This window comes from Danio aesculapii, chromosome 2 (assembly GCF_903798145.1).
Source record: "Danio aesculapii chromosome 2, fDanAes4.1, whole genome shotgun sequence".
NCBI lineage: Eukaryota > Metazoa > Chordata > Actinopteri > Cypriniformes > Danionidae > Danio > Danio aesculapii.
The window spans coordinates 25,611,512-25,631,273 of record NC_079436.1 but is presented as its reverse complement, the minus strand read 5'-3'; the positions used below and the strand labels follow the sequence as shown (position 1 = coordinate 25,631,273).

The 19,762-nt window shown below is 33.3% G+C and overlaps 1 protein-coding gene across 4 annotated transcripts in view; it reads right to left on the bottom strand.

Moving 5' to 3' along the window:
- Positions 1-19,762, bottom strand: part of tnika (TRAF2 and NCK interacting kinase a) — a 160,946-nt gene that overhangs the window by 59,921 nt on the left and 81,263 nt on the right. For all 4 annotated transcript variants that reach the window (XM_056476013.1, XM_056476021.1, XM_056476028.1 and 1 more), the window contains exons 4-5: positions 16,633-16,758; positions 7-117 (exon numbers count right to left, since the gene is read on the bottom strand). In XM_056476013.1, the coding sequence (XP_056331988.1) occupies positions 7-117; positions 16,633-16,758 (237 nt within the window). The remainder of the gene's footprint in view (positions 1-6; positions 118-16,632; positions 16,759-19,762) is intronic.

The following is a 19,762-nucleotide window of genomic DNA, read 5'->3' as shown; positions in this document are numbered from 1 at the left end:
GATTACCCTGAGGATCTCTCTGCTAATGTAGGCAGTCCAGTCTTCTTTCAGCGAGTTTCCTTTGGTGTTCTTGATCAGGTCCGTCACTGAGCCTGCACCACAAAACTCCATCACCAGCTGCAGGGAAGACAACACAACGTCACTTAAATGTAAATCATAACCATCCCTCAGTCTAAAAAACTTCTCATTAGGACTCAAATCATTTAAAGTGAGAGATTTATGGCTTTTAAGGTATGCCTGATAGCTTTAGGATCATACATATGTTACTGCAGAGTTTCCCAACCCTGTTCCTGAAGGCACACTAACAGTACACATTTTCATTCTCTCCCTAATCAAACACACCTGAAACAACTCATCAGAACATTAGAAGACACTCAAAAGCCTGAAGTTAATGGGTCAGACGAGGGAAACATCCAAAACATGAACTGTTGGTGTGCCTCCAGGAACAGGGTTGGGAAACACTGTGTTACTGTACTGTCAGGTCGTGTTCACACTCGTCAAATCCAAAAGAAAAAAAAGAAGAAAATTACATGTTTAGTTTTTTGGATAGTCCTTAGCTTAGGGTTGAACACAGTCATTTTTGGAAGCCCTTGAAGAAAAAAAGGATTTTATGACGTATATTCTGCAATAATTCAACCAAATCAGGTACACTGTAAAACCCTTAAAAGTTAAGGTAACTCAAACCGTTTAAGAAAACCGATTGCAACAAACCATTTGAGTTAAAAAAAAAAAAACAACTAATCCTTATGAGTACTGTGAACTAAATCCATTTAAGGAAGCAATTTGAGCACAGTAAAACCCTATAAACGAAGAGAACTCAAACCAACTGAGTACTGTAAAACCCAATAAGTTAAGGCAACTCAAACCGTTTGAGGAAACTGATTGCAACAAACCATTTGAGTTAAAGAACTAATCTATATGAGTACTGTGAACTTACTCCATTTAAGTTGAAGTAATGAGGTATTTAATTAACTCATTACTTTCAACACTGAGATCAAAACTCTTTTCAAATGAGTAGATTTAACTTTCAGTACATTTTGAGTTAACTACACTCATTTCATTTGATAAATTTGACTGTTGGGTTTTACAGTGTACGTATTTTAGGACAAACTTGGCCATGGTATTTTTATCAGATGACACTTTTAGAGTTATAAACATGTAAACATTTATACTTTGTAAACCTAACCAAGAAATTCTCCGCAATCTCAAACATTCCCAATGCTTTTAACTGAAACGGGCAACATCTGGAGTACAACAAGAAAAAAAAGGTCTTTTTATTGTTGTAATTTTTTGATGTCCCGTTTGTTTACATCCTTGCATTCATTTTTAAACTGAATTGCACCACAGTTTGTTCAAGAGTGGTCTGAGATCCATCTTACCATACATTTCTGTATGCGTCTTTGGTGTGCACTATGGTTTTGATGGCTTAATCTTTGTTTTAACTCTTATTCAAATAAACTGAGCTAAATAAAAATCACGCCAGAGTTTGGTTTAACCCTGTTGTAGTGTTCACATCCCACCCCTTACTTTAGTGTTCCTGGTCAAAATTGACCGGTCTGCTTTCACTGTTCTTAATTTACCCCAAAAAACATTTTTCACTACCAAATTTTGATTCAACATTCTTTAGCTGTGAACAAAGTAGTGTTTAACATTATTTAACATGATTTGCTTATTCCCCTATTAAATTTAGGGTTTGGCCTCCTTTTTAAAATCAACTGAACTCAAACGAATTAGCCACTAAACTGACAAAACATTAAAAAAGTTATGTTTCCTTTTGAGATAAGGCTGGAAGGTCAGCACATAAGCACGGAAAAGGCATGTGTACCAGCAAAAGACATTGTTCAGTCAGAAATGAGTGGCTGAGTGAGATAGGGTGGTGTGTATGGGCATGTTTTCTGTCTGATGGATGAATCATTTCCTATGGTGGCCACATTTGACCGGGAACACAACAGGTGCAACAAGGTTGATTAAAACACTCAAAATTCAATGAAAGAGGAGATCATTGCTCTTATATGTTCAAGTGCATAGTGTGGAGGATATCATAAGGCCTTGAGGCAATCAGATGTAAAACACAATATTTATGAGCGTTTTAGGTTGTAAATTGGTCAGATTTGACCCAAACACGACAGGAAGGTTAATTGAAGTGTGAATACACACTTTCATTAAAATAGAGCACAAATTACAGTCTTTCACTTCTGGGAAACAGAGAAAAAATTCAGCGACTCATCAAGGACTACATGGATATTTGGCCAATCAAATGCCTGCTTAGAATGAAAACGTCCCTCCCCTAACACTCCAACGATAAACTGAGATTTGAACTCACAACCATTGAACAAATTGTGACAGAAAAAGTTCAAAAAAAGTTCATATTAATTGAACGGCAAAAAAATATAAAGTTGACTCAACCTTAAATCACAAGATAAATTGCTGCACAGCTTTTTTGAGTTGACCTGACTTTTAAGCCAAGTACTGTAGATGACTTGATTTAAGTTGAGTCAACTCATGAAAGTTGTGCAGCAAGTTGCCTTACAATTTTTTTAGCAGAGTCGATGTTCTTTTTCTTTGTTTACAGTGTATTTATAATGATTTTTCTAACACGTTTGTTCTCTTTACAAAGAATGAGAAATGTTTGGGAAATGGATCAAGGCACTAGTAGACCGTAGAATTGATGATGCAGATTGGTCTGTTGTAATTACAAAAATTGTACTTTAAAGGGACACTTCAGCCCCCAAAAATGAAAATGTACTCTTATTTAGTCACCTCAAGTAGTTTCAAGTCTTTAAGCGTTACATTTTTCTGATGAACACAAAAGAAGACATTTTGCAAAGTGTTAGAAAGCAGTAACTATATACTTTCTATTGGTTACAGGTTTCCCACATTTTTCAAAAACCTTTGTGTGTTCAATAAATAACAAAACTCAATATCTCAATGTCCTTTTTCCTCTTACACTGCATGTTTTTGGTTAGTTTGTTTTTGCATTGCACATTCAATGTAACACGTTCATGATCACTAGCAAAACCACAATAAAAACAACAACTATTGAACATCTCTCAGCCCCCTGAATCTCGTATTTGTTCAGTTGTCCCATTTAATCTTATTTATTTTGCCCCCTGCCTGCCTTCTCCTTATCAAAAATATATTAGAACAACCCACTCAAATTGCAAACAATCACAAACAAAAACCCGAACAAACAAACGGCACAATAGGGGCTGCCTGCTTTAATCAGTCTGTTACTTTTTCATGGGATTACACCCCATAGAGCACTGGGTGGATTTTTATCATTACAATAAAACAGAGAGAGGAAAGTCCCTCGGATCATTAAAAAACATGATAAATATTGCAGCATTCAACACAAACAGCCAAGTAGGGACATTCAAATACAGGACATAAATCTTTGAGCGCTGTTCGACCGCAGGAGAGGGAGAGAGGGAGAGAGACAGAGAGAGAGCGTGTGAGATCTGTCCATTAATATGCATGTGGATGCTGGGATAAAATGTAGCAGACAAGAGGAAAGGCCTGTCACTATCGTCATGCGCTGAAGATCTGATCCGCTCCTCTCCCACCGGTCCGTGTCTCTCAGACCCAGGACGTGCAGTGTTTAAAAGGCTGCATCACTCAGGTTTAATTGGAGCTGACTTGGCTGCAAGAATGAAACTAGCTGGCAAGCACAGGAGATCAGCTGGGACTTGCACTGTAATATCTGATGTGGATATTATTCTAAAAGTGATCGCTTTTCTTCTTAAGTGTTTAATCAAAAGTACAAAAAAAAAGTGTTGAACTGAACAGAACACATGGAACAAAACAAAACAGGTGGGGTAAAAACAGAACCAAACCAAAGCAAACCAAAATTAAATCAAATAAAAAAGAATAAATAGAACAGAACAAAGAAGAAGTAAAACAAAAACAATGAGCAATTCCATGCAAATGTCAAGCCTGCCATTAAAAAAGATAGTTTTCATCAAAATAGCAAAAACCTTTCTAGGTTTTTTTGTGTAAGCTATTTTACAGTACTGTAAAAATACTCCAAAATGTCTCTGTCAATGTCTTCAAACAATTATATTTGATTTACCAAAGTCACACAAGTCACATCCATAACAAAGATTTTTCCTCATAAATGCAAAAATGTCAAATCAAATCAAATCAATGATTTTTATTCTATAGAGAGCCAACTCTTATCTTTTTTTATTAGTATTATTTCTTTCGGGTTGTGCAGTTTAATTCAAAGAATTTCTACAAAGTATGTTGTGTCCTGTAAACTCGCTAACTTTTTTGGTCACATCTATAGAGCATGTTTATTTTCCTCATTTAAAATCAAAAAAATCTTTACCGATTGATATATTTTTGATCCCCACTAACTGTGGTTAGTTGTTTTGGAAAATATAAACAAATCTTTTAATATAATCTTAAAATATACTTTCTCTGTGAATTCATGTTTTGAATTTTTACTGTAAATGTCACATCCATAGCGGTGGAATTGCTCTTGTACTGAACAAAAAAAAAATCTTTCATCAAAAGTAAAATAAATAAATAAATAAATAAATAAATAAAAATAAAATACTGAACTGAACAAAACACATGGGGCAAAACAAAACAGCTGGGGTAAAAACAGAACAGAACCAAAGCGAAACGAAACGAAATAAAAAAATAAAAAAGATCAAATAAAGAAGAGAACAAATAAGTAAAACAAAAACAATACTAAACAAAACTAGCACAACACAAAAACATAAAACAAGACGAACAAAAACAGACAGCTCTCCATATGCACGAAACACTTACTTATAAACCACCTGTTTCTGAGAAAACATTGCAATTCTGAGTGTGCTTCACACAGGTGAGTGGACTGACCATACCACCTGTGGGAAACAGCTTATTCCTCTCCATATGCACCAGACACTTTTTTATAAACACTCTGATGCAAGGTCTTAATTAAAAAGAAACTGCTAAACTAAGTTAGACTTGGAATCATTGACATGGAATGTACATTTGGCCACACTTTAAAGCACTTCAATAATCCTCAATCCCTTTTAAGACGCTTTTGATGAAGACATGTGCTAAATGAAATAATTTAAATATAGAACGACTGTAACTAAAAAGATAAAAGGAAAAAAGCTAAACAGAAAAATCTAAAAACAACAGGAACAAAATACTAAGAACCAAAAACAGTAAATAAAAAAGAGTGGGTAATGACACTGAACATAGGACTGCATGATATCAGAAAAATCTAACAATGCGATAATATTAATAATAATATCATAGATCAATATCTCCATTTAGAAAGAATTGATCATTTTAGATAGACTGGGATGATTGGGAGTGCCCCTGCATAAATTATAATTAACAATTTACAAGCATAGATAAATGCAATAAAGAAATATAAACAACTGAAATAAACGTTTGGTTGATTTCCGAGGAGTATATTCATTAAATGAATAATCAAATACAAAATATACTGCATAGTCTTCGTAGTATAAATAATAAAATAAAATTAATCATCATTAAAGTTACAAACTTCAATTTTGCAAATCCTGCGATGTGACTATTGCACATAATCACACTGCCATATTGATCTTGAAACAATATATTGTGCAGCCCTAACGCCCCATTCACACGGGGCGTCAGCGTCAATGCTTCCTATTCACTTTGAATGGGTGACGTCGATAGCTGTCGAAGTGAATTGTGGATGCATCTGCGCCGCTTCAGTGGTGTTGCTTGCTGTAGAAGTTGGGAATTTATCATCTTTAAGCGCCGATGGAAGTGTCAGATCGCTTTATGCAAATACCCTAGCTCAGACAGTAGCCGATTGCGATTTCATTGGCTGACGCTGCTATGTTCGCCTCTATCAAGCGTTGACGCTGAAGCCCCGTGTGAATTGGGCGTAACAAAAAGAGAAATTATTTTTAGAATTTTGTTTTCATTTAATGTTTATTTGCTAAGCGCTGTCTTAAGTTATAATGTAAGATTAGTAACACTTTACCATGAAAAACATGGGAAACTCTTAGTTGAAATAGACTTATTAAATGAATTGAGTTTGCATATGGAGTATAGCTTGGGGCTTCCTATAAAGTCTGAAGATTACAGAAGCCGAGGAGAGACATTTACGGCACAGAATAATGATGAGATGAAGGGAAAGAACGCAAGGACACAATAACACTTCACGCTTTAACTCAAGCGACTGTCACACAAAGTTAGCGCTTCTGAAATGTCCTTGGAAAATTAACTGATGTAAAAGTTCAGCTCTTTTCTTCAGCCGTCATTAAGATTTGTGCTAAGGGGAAAGGCAATTCCTCAGATGCAAAAAGGTGATATTGCTGTAATGCAGATAAGCCCATATTACAGAGGGAGTGTGTTAGTTAATCGCTGCTCATTAATCTTTGCCCATTTGTTTTCCCAGATGGAGGCAGTGAACTCTTCCAGAAGAAAGCAGGATTTGTTCTCATGAAAAGGGCAACTGACAAATAACCACATCTACCATTCTAGTACAGAAACAAGTGCTTTGAGAAACACTGGGAAATAAACTTGCATTTACACACCTACTGTACCTAAAAGTCTACTCTAAATTGTTCGTTATCTGAAGCTGTTTTTGATGCAAATGAAAATGACAAATGCAACTCGTTATATAGACTTAACTGTTGAGTCAATACACAAAAAAATCCTCAAGTATAGTTCAAATGCAGCCAAGATAGTTTTTTAATTGTTTTTAGGTTATAAGTCACAACACAACAATTCATAAATCTGTTAAACCTTTACTTAATCAATTAAAGGATTGCCCGGACATTAAAATGATCATAATCCTCATTAATGATCATAACTCATGTTGTTGTATGTGTTTATTTAATATTATTGCGATACCATTTTAGTTTTTGAAGATAACTTACAGAATTGTGTTGTTTTTGTGTGTTGTTTTTGTTATGTTTATGTCTTCAGTTTTTAATGCTTATATATAGTGTTTTAGTTATTTGCATGCATCACATTAAATTTAAAAAATCAGTTATGAAACTATTATTTTCTCAGTAATTAGATGGATATTGCGTACTTTTCATTAAGATAAGAATTAGCTGGTTAGATTTATCGTTCGGTTTAATTAAAATGTGTTATTCCAGGACTATACTGTAAAAAAGAAATCTGTTCATCAACAGTTTCCGTTTTTTTGTAATTCACAAGTGTTTTCCATTTATGTATGGATGTTAATTGCATTATGGGGCCTTGATCTCTGCATGTCCACGTTTGATGGTGAAAATTCAATTCAACAGTTTAATCAAGTGACTTTTATTGACACTTAAATAGTTTGAAATAATATGATGTATGAGAAATTAAATACAGAGAAATAAGTCTGTGAAATAACAGAAAATCTGGCAGTTTATTACAAGGTTTTGTAGCATAATATACAACATCAACCCAGATGTATTATCACTGTAAACTATTAAAAATCTTAATAGTCACTTTTTCCAACTTTGAGGTTAAAAGTTGTTGAAATAAAGATTCCATAATGCAATTAAAAAGCTTAAATAAATGTGAAAAATAAAAATAAAAACATGAATGACCAAAAAAGGTAATTTAAGGATTTTTTTTTTTGCAGTCTAGCTAACTAAAATTTAAGCCATCTTTAAAGCAAAACTTTTTTTTAGCTACACAAAACAATAAAAAAACAATTCACTCAAAAATGAAAGCAGTCACCTTTTACTTGCTTATGTCAGATAAGCCGGGACTTAAACTTAAGTGCGTTTTCACTGATTGGATAGCTGTCTTCAAATTAAACAATATACTTGTCAAGTTTACACTGCACTAGTATGGCGGTTACAGTGAAATAGTTGCCTGTAAATTCACTGCAGATAGCTCAGCCTGTGCTTGAGTAAATCTTGTTCATGCACTTATATATAAGGAAATCAGTGTCAGTATCTGCCCACATACTGGTTAACAATTTGTTTTTAAAAATGGAATTGATTAGAGGATAGGTAAAAATTAAATAAAATATAATAAATTAATGAATAAAAAAAAATAATAATTAAATAAATAAATACATAAATGGATTAATGAATGGATTAATGATTGAATGAATGAATGAATGATTGAATGAATGAATGAATGAATGAATGAATGAAATAAAAAAAATGTACAGTAAATAATTTTTTAGGGGGTTTTCACCTTTAACTGGAAAGGACAGTGGAGGTTACAGATAGGAATGTATTGGGAGCAGAGAGAGGGGAAGGATCGGCAAAGGACCCCAAGCCTTGAATCGAACTTGAATAGCACCACAGTACTATACTGAATGTCAGGGCACTTAATCATATGTATAAATGAATGAATAATTAAACAAAAAAAAAAAGAATGAAAAAAGTAAAAAAAATTAATGAATAAAACAAATAAATAAATAAATTATTAATGAATAAATAAATGAATGAATAAAATAAATAAATGAAACTAAATTAATAAATGAATGAATGAATAAAATAAATGAATGACTAAATGAATGAATGAATGAATGAATAAATTAAATAAATGAATGAATGAAAAATGAATAAATGAAAGAAAAATGAATGAATGAATAAATATATCAAATAAAATATAGTAAAATTAAACAAATAAATAAAATGAATGAATAAAATAAATAAATAAACTAAATGAATGAATGAATGAATGAATAAATGAATAACTGAATGAATGAATTATTAAATAACTGAATGAATTAATTAATAAATAAATGAATAAATGAATAAATAAATAAATGAATTAATGTATAAATGAATTATTGAATAAAATAAATAGATGAACAAATTAATGAATGATTAAATTAATGCATGAATAAATTAAAAAATAAATAAATTAACAAAAAATAAATAAATAAAAGAATGAATGAATATATAAAATAAAAATAAAATAAAATAAATGAATAAATGAATGAATTATTAAATAAATAAATGAATGTATAAATTAATTAATTAATGAATGATTAAATAAATAAATGAATAAATATATGAATGCATGAATAATTAAATAATTGAACGAAAAATTTATAAATATATAAAAAAAAATTAAATATAATAAGATAAAAAATAAATAACAATGAATAAATAAATGAATGGATTACTAAATGAATGAATGAATGAATGAATGAATGAATACAAATTCTAGGCTATTTGCATCACTAACAATAACTAACTTAGCTGATCCTCGAACATTCAAATTTAGCCTTAGTTGTGCAGTAATGTGAAGTGACTTGTGCTCTGAGCTCCTCTAATCGGACTTGAGCAGAGTGTCCTGTCTAGACACAGCCTCTGAGCTCAACCCTCAGGTTCCAATACTCCATGTTAGTTGAGCACACAGCAGCTACTCGAGCTGCCGCCTCTGGAAATGGCCTCCAGTTAAATAAGGAAACACTTTGCATTATTCAGTTCTTCAAAACTCAGCATTTGCTGCTGAGTCCAGTGCTGAGCCTCAAAAGAATCATGAAGTTCATTCGAGGATAAATCCGGTAAAGCTAAACTCAGTAATCATGAGGTCTTTTAAGCAAATCATAATCTATTTACGACATGCAAAAAACACATGAAAATGTCAAATACAACATCATGTGCTGCTTGACCTCTTTAATACTTAATGAATCACAAGAAACTGGTTCTTTTTGTGTCTGGGATGCTATAAAGGAGGAAGAATGAGATCATTGAGCTCTGTTGATGAGGTTGTGTTGTGGTTGACGACACTTCTCTATTTTAAGATGCTGACTCATTTTCATAGACTATCACAGTCAGTCGTAGGCTGTGATTCAGCACCAGTGTGTCCGACTAGACAGAGGAGTCTCCAAAAGAGTGTGGGATGTGCAGGCATTTCATAACTACAGTACATTTTACTTGACTGAATTAGATCTCAGTTTCTGCTGTTCGTAGCTGCAGTATACTGAAACTAAATTTCCTTTCTAGGAAAATAAAACGCATTTAGCAGGAAAGCATTTAACTGATCAAAAGCAGCAGCACAACTGTAAAACTGACATGATCAATATGTAATGACAACATTTTTTTTGCGTGTTAATCATATGAGATCTAATTTGATGTTTAGGTCATTTTAATTTAGGGCAGCAACATTTTTTTATGTTTACAGTGTAAAGGATGTTACAAAATACAGTTGAAGTCAGACTTATTAAACCCCCTGAAATATTAGCCATAATTCCTATTATGTTTATTTTATTCCCCTATTTCTGTTTAAAGAAGAGAAGATTTTTTTCAACACATTTCTAAACATAATAGTTTTAATAACTCATGTCTAATAACTGATTTATTTTATCTTTGTCATGATGACAGTAAATAATATTTGACTTGATATTTTTCAAGACACTTCTATACAGCTTAAAGTGACAATAAAAGGCTTAACTTGGTTAATTAGGATAACTAGGCAGGTTAGGGTAATTAAGCAAGTTATTGTATAAGGATGTTTTGTTCTGTGGACTATTGAAAAATATATAGCTTAAAAGGGCTAATAATATTGACCTTAAAATGGGTTTTAAAATTTTTTATTCTAGCTGAAATAAAACAAATAAGACTTTCTCCAGAAGAAAAAAATGATCAGACATACACTGTAAAAAATGGCCGTGATTTCAACGGTAAAAAAACTAAAAATGCTACAGTAAAAATCCGTAACCTGGTTAACAATATGTTTCCTTAATATAGATACGGTGAACAACCGTAAATTGACTTTCCCAGAATTCCCTGTACAGCACATCAATTTTTATGCTTTTTGTTAACATTACTATGGATCTTTTTAGTTGTTTCCCCATCAGTTATGTACATTAGAGATTTATGTTACATCTAATGTTGTAAATAATGTATATTTCATGACTTTAATTTTATATGTGTTACCATACTGGTGTTTAGTAGCTGTGTGAATGACACTGAGCACCTTCTATACACTGATACTCTTTTCTGCTTGTGGGAAAAGTTGTTTGTGATGAGAGTTGGTTCATTATGTAACTTTCACATCACCACCAGCATATGGCTGTGCTAACGTGTCTAACTGTGTAACAAAAGATGTGTAGATGTTGGTAATTCAAAATACAGACATATTAACTCTATAAATTAATGAAACACGCTAGTTTACTGTAAAATTGAGAAATTACTTTTATAATTTGTACCGTATTTTTAACGGTAAAGTACTGGCAACCACAGTTGCCGTTTTTCTACCGTAAATTGTCCGGATTTATTTTTTACAGTGTACTGTGAAAATTTCCTTGGCCTGTTAAACACCATTTGAAAAATATTTTAAAAAGAAAAAAAAATTCAAAGGGGGGCTAATAATTTTGACTTCAACTGTATGTATTAGTGGCTTATACATGCAGTAGGGTCAGGCAGAATCTGTGGACATTTTTGCTATTTCTGCAGAGAATTTTGTAAATGTCTGCGGATTTATGCGAAATGATTTTGGGAGTATCACAACTAAAAACTTAATTTATAACATAAAAAATAATGCCTTTAAACCTTTTATTGAATATTTACAATGCAAATCCAATTAGATCCACTTATTTGGTAAACAAAGCAAGTCTCTCATATAATAAATCTACTAAAAGACAGAAACTATTACTTTACAATCTGTATTGTAAATAAATCATATGAACATTTTTATATCAGTTGATAATATGACTGTAGTTATAAAAACTGAATAAATATAAATTTACGCAACAGACTAAATGGGGTAAAAATCTGCAGAAATCTACAGATTTTTGCATGCGCAGATTTTGTGAGGGGCCTATAATGTGAATATTTAGATACTGAGATTTAAACTACCAAAAAGCTGAATAAATAATCTTTCCCTTGATGTATGGTCTGTTATAAGTGGACAACATATTTTCTGATACAAATATTTTAAGTCTGGAATTTAAGGGTTAATTACCTTTAAAAATTAGGTTCTTGGCAATGCATAACAATCAAAAAGTTTTGATACATTTACCGTAGGGAATTTACAAAATGCTTTCATGGAACATAATCTCTACTTAATATTCTAATAATATTTAATGTAAAAAAAAACGTAAATAATTTTGACTTACGTATGCATGTATTTTTGGCTATTGCCAAAATAAACTATTGCAACATAAGAGTGATTTTGTGTTCTACGGCTACTTTTTGCAAAGAAATATGGCTTTGATGAACTTGCTGTTTAATAATGAATGCTGAGAATAAAAAAAAGAATAATAATTAAATAAAAAAAACTTTTACAAAAATGTAAATAGTTTTTTTAGCTGTTTTTAAAATTGATAATCAATGTAAAATGTTTACATTCATATTAGACTGATATCTGAAGGTTCAGGTGACACCAAAGATGTCATATTAAAGACGGAATTGTGAAGTAAAACCAATAATAATAGCAATATATAAAAGATTCAAATATATTAATAGAAATTTTTATTTCATAAAGCATTATAAAATAATACAAAAATACAAAATCAAATAATATAATGTAATGTAATGTAATGTAATGTAATGTAATATAATATAATATAATATAATATAATATAATATAATATAATATAATATAATATAATATAATATAATATAATATAATATAATATAATATAACTTACTCCTAGGGCCGGTTATATTTAAGCTGATATTTTAGCCGCACCATGTTGGTGTTTCGTAACATCAAATTTTTTTACGAGGTGGGTCATTAGCCCAACGCTCAACCTGGAGGACCAGGACATCCACACATACACTACAATTTAGCTGACCCAATTCACTTATAGTGCATGACCGCATGTCTTTGGACTTGTGGGGGAAACCGGAGCACCCAGAGGAAGCCCACGCCAACATGGGGAGAACATGGCCCACCGTGCCACCCCTTAAAACAATGTAGTATAACATAACATAACATAACATAACATAACATAACATAACATAACATAACATAACATAACTAACATAACATAACATAACATAACATAACATAACATAACATAACATAACATAACATAATCAGAAAAAATGCTGGTTTACTGTATCTTTGATCAAACAAAATGCAATCAAGTATGACTTTTATGTATATTATTGTTTAAATAAACTTATTTACCCAAACTTTTGAAAAGTAGTGTACAGTAGTTTACTTTAAATAAATTCTTGCTCAAAACCTGAGAGGCATCCTTAGAGAAATAAAAAATGAACTACAAAAGTAGCAGATGCACTTTTCCGAAAGTTATTAGCAATCAGAAATAATTAAAAAGATCTCAAAACCCATTTGCGCATAACATATTCATGAGCACAGCCTCTCATCCGTGTTAAACCAACAAGATTTTTAGCCAACCCTGATGTCAGAACAAGACCTTTAACAGCTAGCACAGCAGCACAAACCAGAAAAAACGGCAGCCTAAAGAAACGTCAAAACGACATGCTGCTGTAAGCTGGTCTTTTTTTAAAGGGCAGCCTTTTATTGCCTCTGCTTCAGTCTGAATAAAATGTGCAATGTGCTGCAAACTAATCTTTGTGCGCTCAGACAAAACTGAAGGGCTAATTTATAGGCTTCGAGCTTAATTCGGAGTTCACAGCACTAACTGCTGTGTTAAGGCCAAACTGGTGTGAGTGCTCGTAAAACAGAAAGTGCTTATGCAATAGGCAGGAGTGAATGGATTCCCTTGGAAACACGAATGTCAAGAAGAGCAGCGCCAAACCTGAATGTGGCTTTCAAATCATTTGATCATGCAAAGAGCTTCCTTCTATCAACCTGTGTCTTCCGGCTTTTGATTGGCAGGTCAGAGAGAATATTGAGGAGGTCTGTGGCCCTTGTGCCTCACAGCAGTGGGAATTTCACCCTTCATAAGAAAGGTCTGGCCATTCAAGGACTGTCACTCAGTGGCCAAATGTGTCACAAATGCACTTCATTTCCTGTGATGTCTATCTTTATTGGCGCAGCGCTGCGTCTATGCGCCCCTGTGTGTCTCTGCTGCCGCTGATAAACAACACAAATTACCCTGCCGCTATCAGACCTGTCCTGTCTTTCAGCAGAGGAGAGATGAGAAGTGGACGGAGAGGAAAAGTACGGATCGAAGAAGCAAAGTCCAGACAGCAGACACAGGGAAAACCCTTTCTGACCTTAGTATTGAGATTATTACTTAAAGGTGAAATATTGGAGTCAAAAATAATATTAACAGAGTTTAATTTTCATTGACTACTGCAAGTGTGCCATTCATAGGTTTATCAGAATAGGTCTAATCATATCCGTCAATCACACAAGTCTTCTAGTTAGACTGTGTTACCGACTAGAAGAGACCAACACATTTTGTCTGATAAGTCTCATGAGTCATCCACAATTTCATACCTTTGCTTTTGGATTACTGCAATGTTTTATTTTACGACATTTCAAATCTCAAGTTTAGTCAACCTTTAAGTTGAATTCTGCACCCAAATTTCTCAAAATGATCGCAAGTATGATCACATCTTCCCTACTTTATGCACCCTCCACTGGCTCCCAATAAACTTTAGACAGAATTTTAAATTCTTTTATTTGTGTTCAAATGTTTAAACAAGTCAGCTCCCAAAATACCACCCTGATCTTCTGCATCCCTATAACCCTCCTAGAATTTTGAGATCTTGCAATCTATCCCCTATTCCAGGCTGAGATGCAGAGGGGTTCAAGTCTTTTCAATGGTGGGTTTTCTATTGTGGAATGGTTTTCCCCCCTCTTTATTAGTTTTCAAATCTCTTCTTAAAACTCACTTGTTTTCCTTCGCTTTTTCATTAACAGCACTTTGGTCAGCCGTTCTGCAGTTTTTAAAGTGTTTTAAAACTAAACTAAACCAAAATAAACCTAAAACTAAACTAAACCTAAACTAAACTAAACCAAACTGAACTAAACTAAACCTAAACTAAACTAAACCAAACCAAAATAAACTGAACTAAACTGAACTAAACCTAAAACTAAACTAAACTAAACCAAAATAAACTGAACTAAACCTAAAACTAAACTAAACCAAAATAAACTGAACTAAACCTAAAACTAAACTAAACCAAAATAAACTGAACTAAACTGAACTAAACCTAAAACTAAACTAAACCAAAATACACTGAACTAAACTGAACTAAACCTAAAACTAAACTAAACCAAAATAAACTGAACTAAACCTAACTAAACTAAACCTAAAACTAAACTAAACCAAAATAAACTGAACTAAACCTAAAACTAAACTAAATCTAAAACTAAACTAAACCAAAATAAACTGAACTAAACTGAACTAACCTAAAACTAACTAAAACCAAAATAAACTGAACTAACTGAACTAAACCTAAACTAAACTAAACTAAACCAAAATAAACCCAAAACTAAACCTAAACTAAACTAAACCAAATAAACTGAACTAAACTGAACTAAACCTAAACTAACTAAACCTAAATTAAATTGAACTGAACCTAAAACTAAACTAAACTAAAACAAACTAACTGAACTAAACCTAAAACTAATACAAACCTTACTAAACTAAACTTAAACTAAAACAAATTCAACTGAACTAATCTAGACTGAACTAAACTAAACCCAAAACTAAACTTAACTAAACTTATCTTAAACTAAACCTAATTAAATCTAAAACTATTTCAATGCACTTATGAGCTTGAGCTCCTGTAACGTCTTTCATGCCTACACAACACTCAGCTGCGCTCTCCGATTCACCACCACTGACATACCCTTGCTGTTGCTCTGATACAAGATTTATTCATGGAGAAATTTAAAACGCAGCACAGTCTGGGTGCTAACTACTCTACAGTTATTACAGAAATGTACATAAACCATACCATCTAGGAAGCTGATTGGTTGTTTCATATCACATGACATGCACTGCACAAGCTGCATATTGAAAACATGAGATGTATTCAACTCGCTGGAATGTAGGTGTGCTTAAAAAAAAGAGAGATTATCATGTATAAACACACAGCTCTATGTTTATCTCCATTAGAATGAACAAACTCGAGCACGCAAATATTACTACAGAAATGTCATGATTGTAAACGTATATATCTATATACCAAATTCTCACATGGACAGAAAGAGGAGCATTCTTTAGAACATTTAAATGTATGGTATTTAGGATCCTGCAGAGGAGATCATAATGTACACCACGAGTTAAAAAGATAAGATTAGCTTAAATGTGTGATACTATAAATGGATATTGCGTACTCTTTATAAACGAGACTTGGATTCCAAACTGGCCACATTTTTCTCTACAGCAGTCACCATTTGAAGTGGATCAAAAAGATTCAAAAGCCTTCCTAAGATGGGAACGGGTACACATTTTGGCTTTAGGACATCTTCGAGGAAAGGTTTTGATCCACTTCAAACGTTATCTACTATATCTCTGCATAGCGTTTGGAAAACCTGTACTGTTCAATCACGAAACACAGTGACAACAAAAAGACGGATTCAAATGTTCATAAAATGATCTCACAGCCTTTACAAAGTTCTAAAACTTCCAAATATTCTTCTTGGAACAACAAGTGTGAGGCGAGGCAAGACAGCAGCACTTTGATTCCAGCTCATCAATGTTCACTGATGCCCCATTTATCATTTACACATCCCCTTAAAGGATCACATACACACAGGGCAGTGTGTGCGAGTCACAGATGGACATGCTCTTCCTCCATGTCCACTGACACAGAGGGTCACGTTACTCACCCACAGCTGGTCATCCACGCCGGGTGGGTTCTTTTTAATAAAGGCACCATAGTAGGTGGCGATGTTCCTGTGGTGAGAGTATTTCTTCAGCATGTTGATCTCCGCTTTGATCTCCTCCTCTTCCTCCTGTGAAGACACATGCAAACAGGGGATAGCTCACATTTTCTACTTTCTGGAGTAACGCTAGAGGCCTGCAGGACTACTCAGGCCCACTTACAAATGCAGGTGCTTTTTATATGATACATGGAGAGCAGGGAGAATAGGATTAGCTCTTGGCCTCATGAATGACATCTTTACTAGAGTGTCCCTCTGGGAGCCTGTTAGGGTCCTCAGCTCAATGAGCTCTTCTCAAGATCATGCTGATGAACGGCGATCTGAGCTAATGACAACTCTCTTTATCTGTGCGCTCATTCACTACAGGTCAAACGCTAATTTACAGGAACAAGCCAATCCGATGGCAGGGAGCCCTCACAACTCCATTAAAGAATTTATAGGGCTTTTCTATGCATTTGGTTTTACTGGATGACAATATAATTACACAATTATACATATGAATGAATTCCATATTAAAGAGGAGGGCTTCAGCATTTTACATAACCTTACATTATGACTTACTGATTTGTGACTGAAATTTATCCAATAAATACTTCAAACTTCAATACTTCTTTAAAATCTACTATTTATCTCTTACTATTTAGTAGGGATGTCCAAATCTGATATCAGGCCCGATCACGAGGTTTCAGACTCGATCGGATCAGATGTTACCTCCTGATCAGGACTCGAATATATAGACGAATTACCGGTTTGAAACATTCAGGATGCACGCGCATCAAGGTTGCAGAAAAAAAACAGAGCACGCTTGCATTTACAGCGAGGGAATGACATTCGATGCAGTACAGAGTTTGTTGTCGTATTAGAGATCAGTTATATCGATTATATATTATATATATAATTAATAATGCTTTCAGCGTATTGTAACAGCTTGTTACCCAGTGATACGCACAATTATTCTGCAAAATTAACGTTAAAGTGAGCGGCGTTCGTCTCACAGCTCCATAGAACCCTCCCAATGGATATTGGATGAGATGAAATTGCCAAGCATCCAGTCCAAAATGTACAACTATCTCATTGAAACTCCAAGTGATTTTACAAGAGAGAAGTTAAAGGCCTACAGGTCTTTGGATGCCTACACATTTGTTCTGTGTGGTTATGTGCAAGAAATAATGTTCCATGATAACCAGATTCAAAACTTTGTAGTGCTAAAAACCAAGGTTCTGCTAAAGACAAGGAAAGAAGACGTCACTGTACAAGGCCTGGGTAATCATCAACAAGACAAACAACTGCATTCTGACAGCGAACTGCACCTCTATGGCAGGGTGTGTGACCTTAGATTTTTACATTTCATTCTTAGCATTCAGTGTCCGCAGTTTAATTGACCATATTTAACAGTTTTTGCTGAAATCATTGCTGCAATCAAAAACGAGTAATGTGTATGATTCAGCATAGCGTGAACTTAACTGATATTAAATGAGAACTGCAGAGTCGAGCATTTTTAAAAGGGTCCCCACTCCATTCAGCTCCCTTTTAGCCAAAGACGTCTGCGGTTGGCATTAAAAGCCGTTTGTTTTGCAACCAGTATGCGCGGTTGAACCCATGTGACGTAGGTTGGTAATTCCCCCATTATATATATATATATATATATATATATATATATATATATATATATATATATATATATATATATATATATATATATATATATATATATATATATATATATATATATATATATATAAATAACTTTGTTGCAGAGACACTATTGGTTAAATGTCGACAAAGTAGAACACGGAAGCAGTATATACACAGTACTGTGATGGTTGGGTTTAGGGTTGGGGTAGACTTTAGTAAAATACAATTAATGGGAAATTTTATAAAAATTATAAAGAATTATCGTTAACTTGCGGCCGCAACCGTATCTGATCTAGCAACAACCCGAGTTTGTCTGCGGTCTGGAGATATTATAAAGTGGATGATGCCAAAATTGCCAAAGCAAACTGATATGTAAATCTGTAGATATGTAGATATCTGATGAGCTATGTAAACTTGGGATTGCAAGAGGTGAAGAATTGATGTTATTTATTACTTGATTGTTGAAGCTACCTCATAGAAGTGCTTTGTTTGTTAACAGAGTTGTTGGATATTAAAATAATATTAAAATAAAAAATAAGGAACATCCTGGATCTGTTTCTTCGCTCTACTTTATTCTTTTTTATGTATTATAGAAGTATCGGATTGGGTTTCGGTATCGGTAGATACTCAAAATCAAATGACTCAGACTCGAGGGGGAAAAAACCTGATCAGGACACATCCTTAGTGTATAGGTTATACTGTACTTTCCATTGTCAATCACATTTGTTGCGATTATTTCAGCCTACACCTTATAGCACACATTTTCCAGTTAAATAAGTTAGCTATTTAGCTTGAAGAATGCATATACTTCTTTTTTTTAAGCTTGATTTCCTATGAACAAAATTAGGTGACAATGGAATATTAATACAAAAGTATCTTTACTTTGGATGACTATTTATTTTATTTAGCATTGTCAGTTGATACATTACAAATATAATTGTTCATGCTGATTTCTTTTCAATTAGAATTTGTCATCTTTTATAAAGCTTACATAATTGCAATTTTCCTCTTTATCACTGTCTGTAAAACTATTTGAAACAATCTGTGTTGTGTAATGCACTAAAAATGGTGTTGATTAGAAATTATGACTTTTCTAGTTCCTGAAACCCATTTTAAAAGTGTTTGTTATGAGATGAATCATAAAATATGTCTCAAATCTATCATTTTGACAATCTATTCTGCATCTAAATCATTTTAAGACACCACATCTATTAACGCAGCATGAAAAGGTTTTGTAGTAGCCACAGTCTATCATATAAATAGTACAGAGAGGCCGATTCATGCTACAAAACAAGGATCCATGCAATCTGCTAATCAAGCGCTATTCACCCTGAAATAACGAGGGGCAGGCACAAGCCATTACAAACACATCCAACGGTGGCCAGTGAAAACCATAACAGCCTGTGAATTGAATTCGCTATGGTATTTCAGAATCTACAAC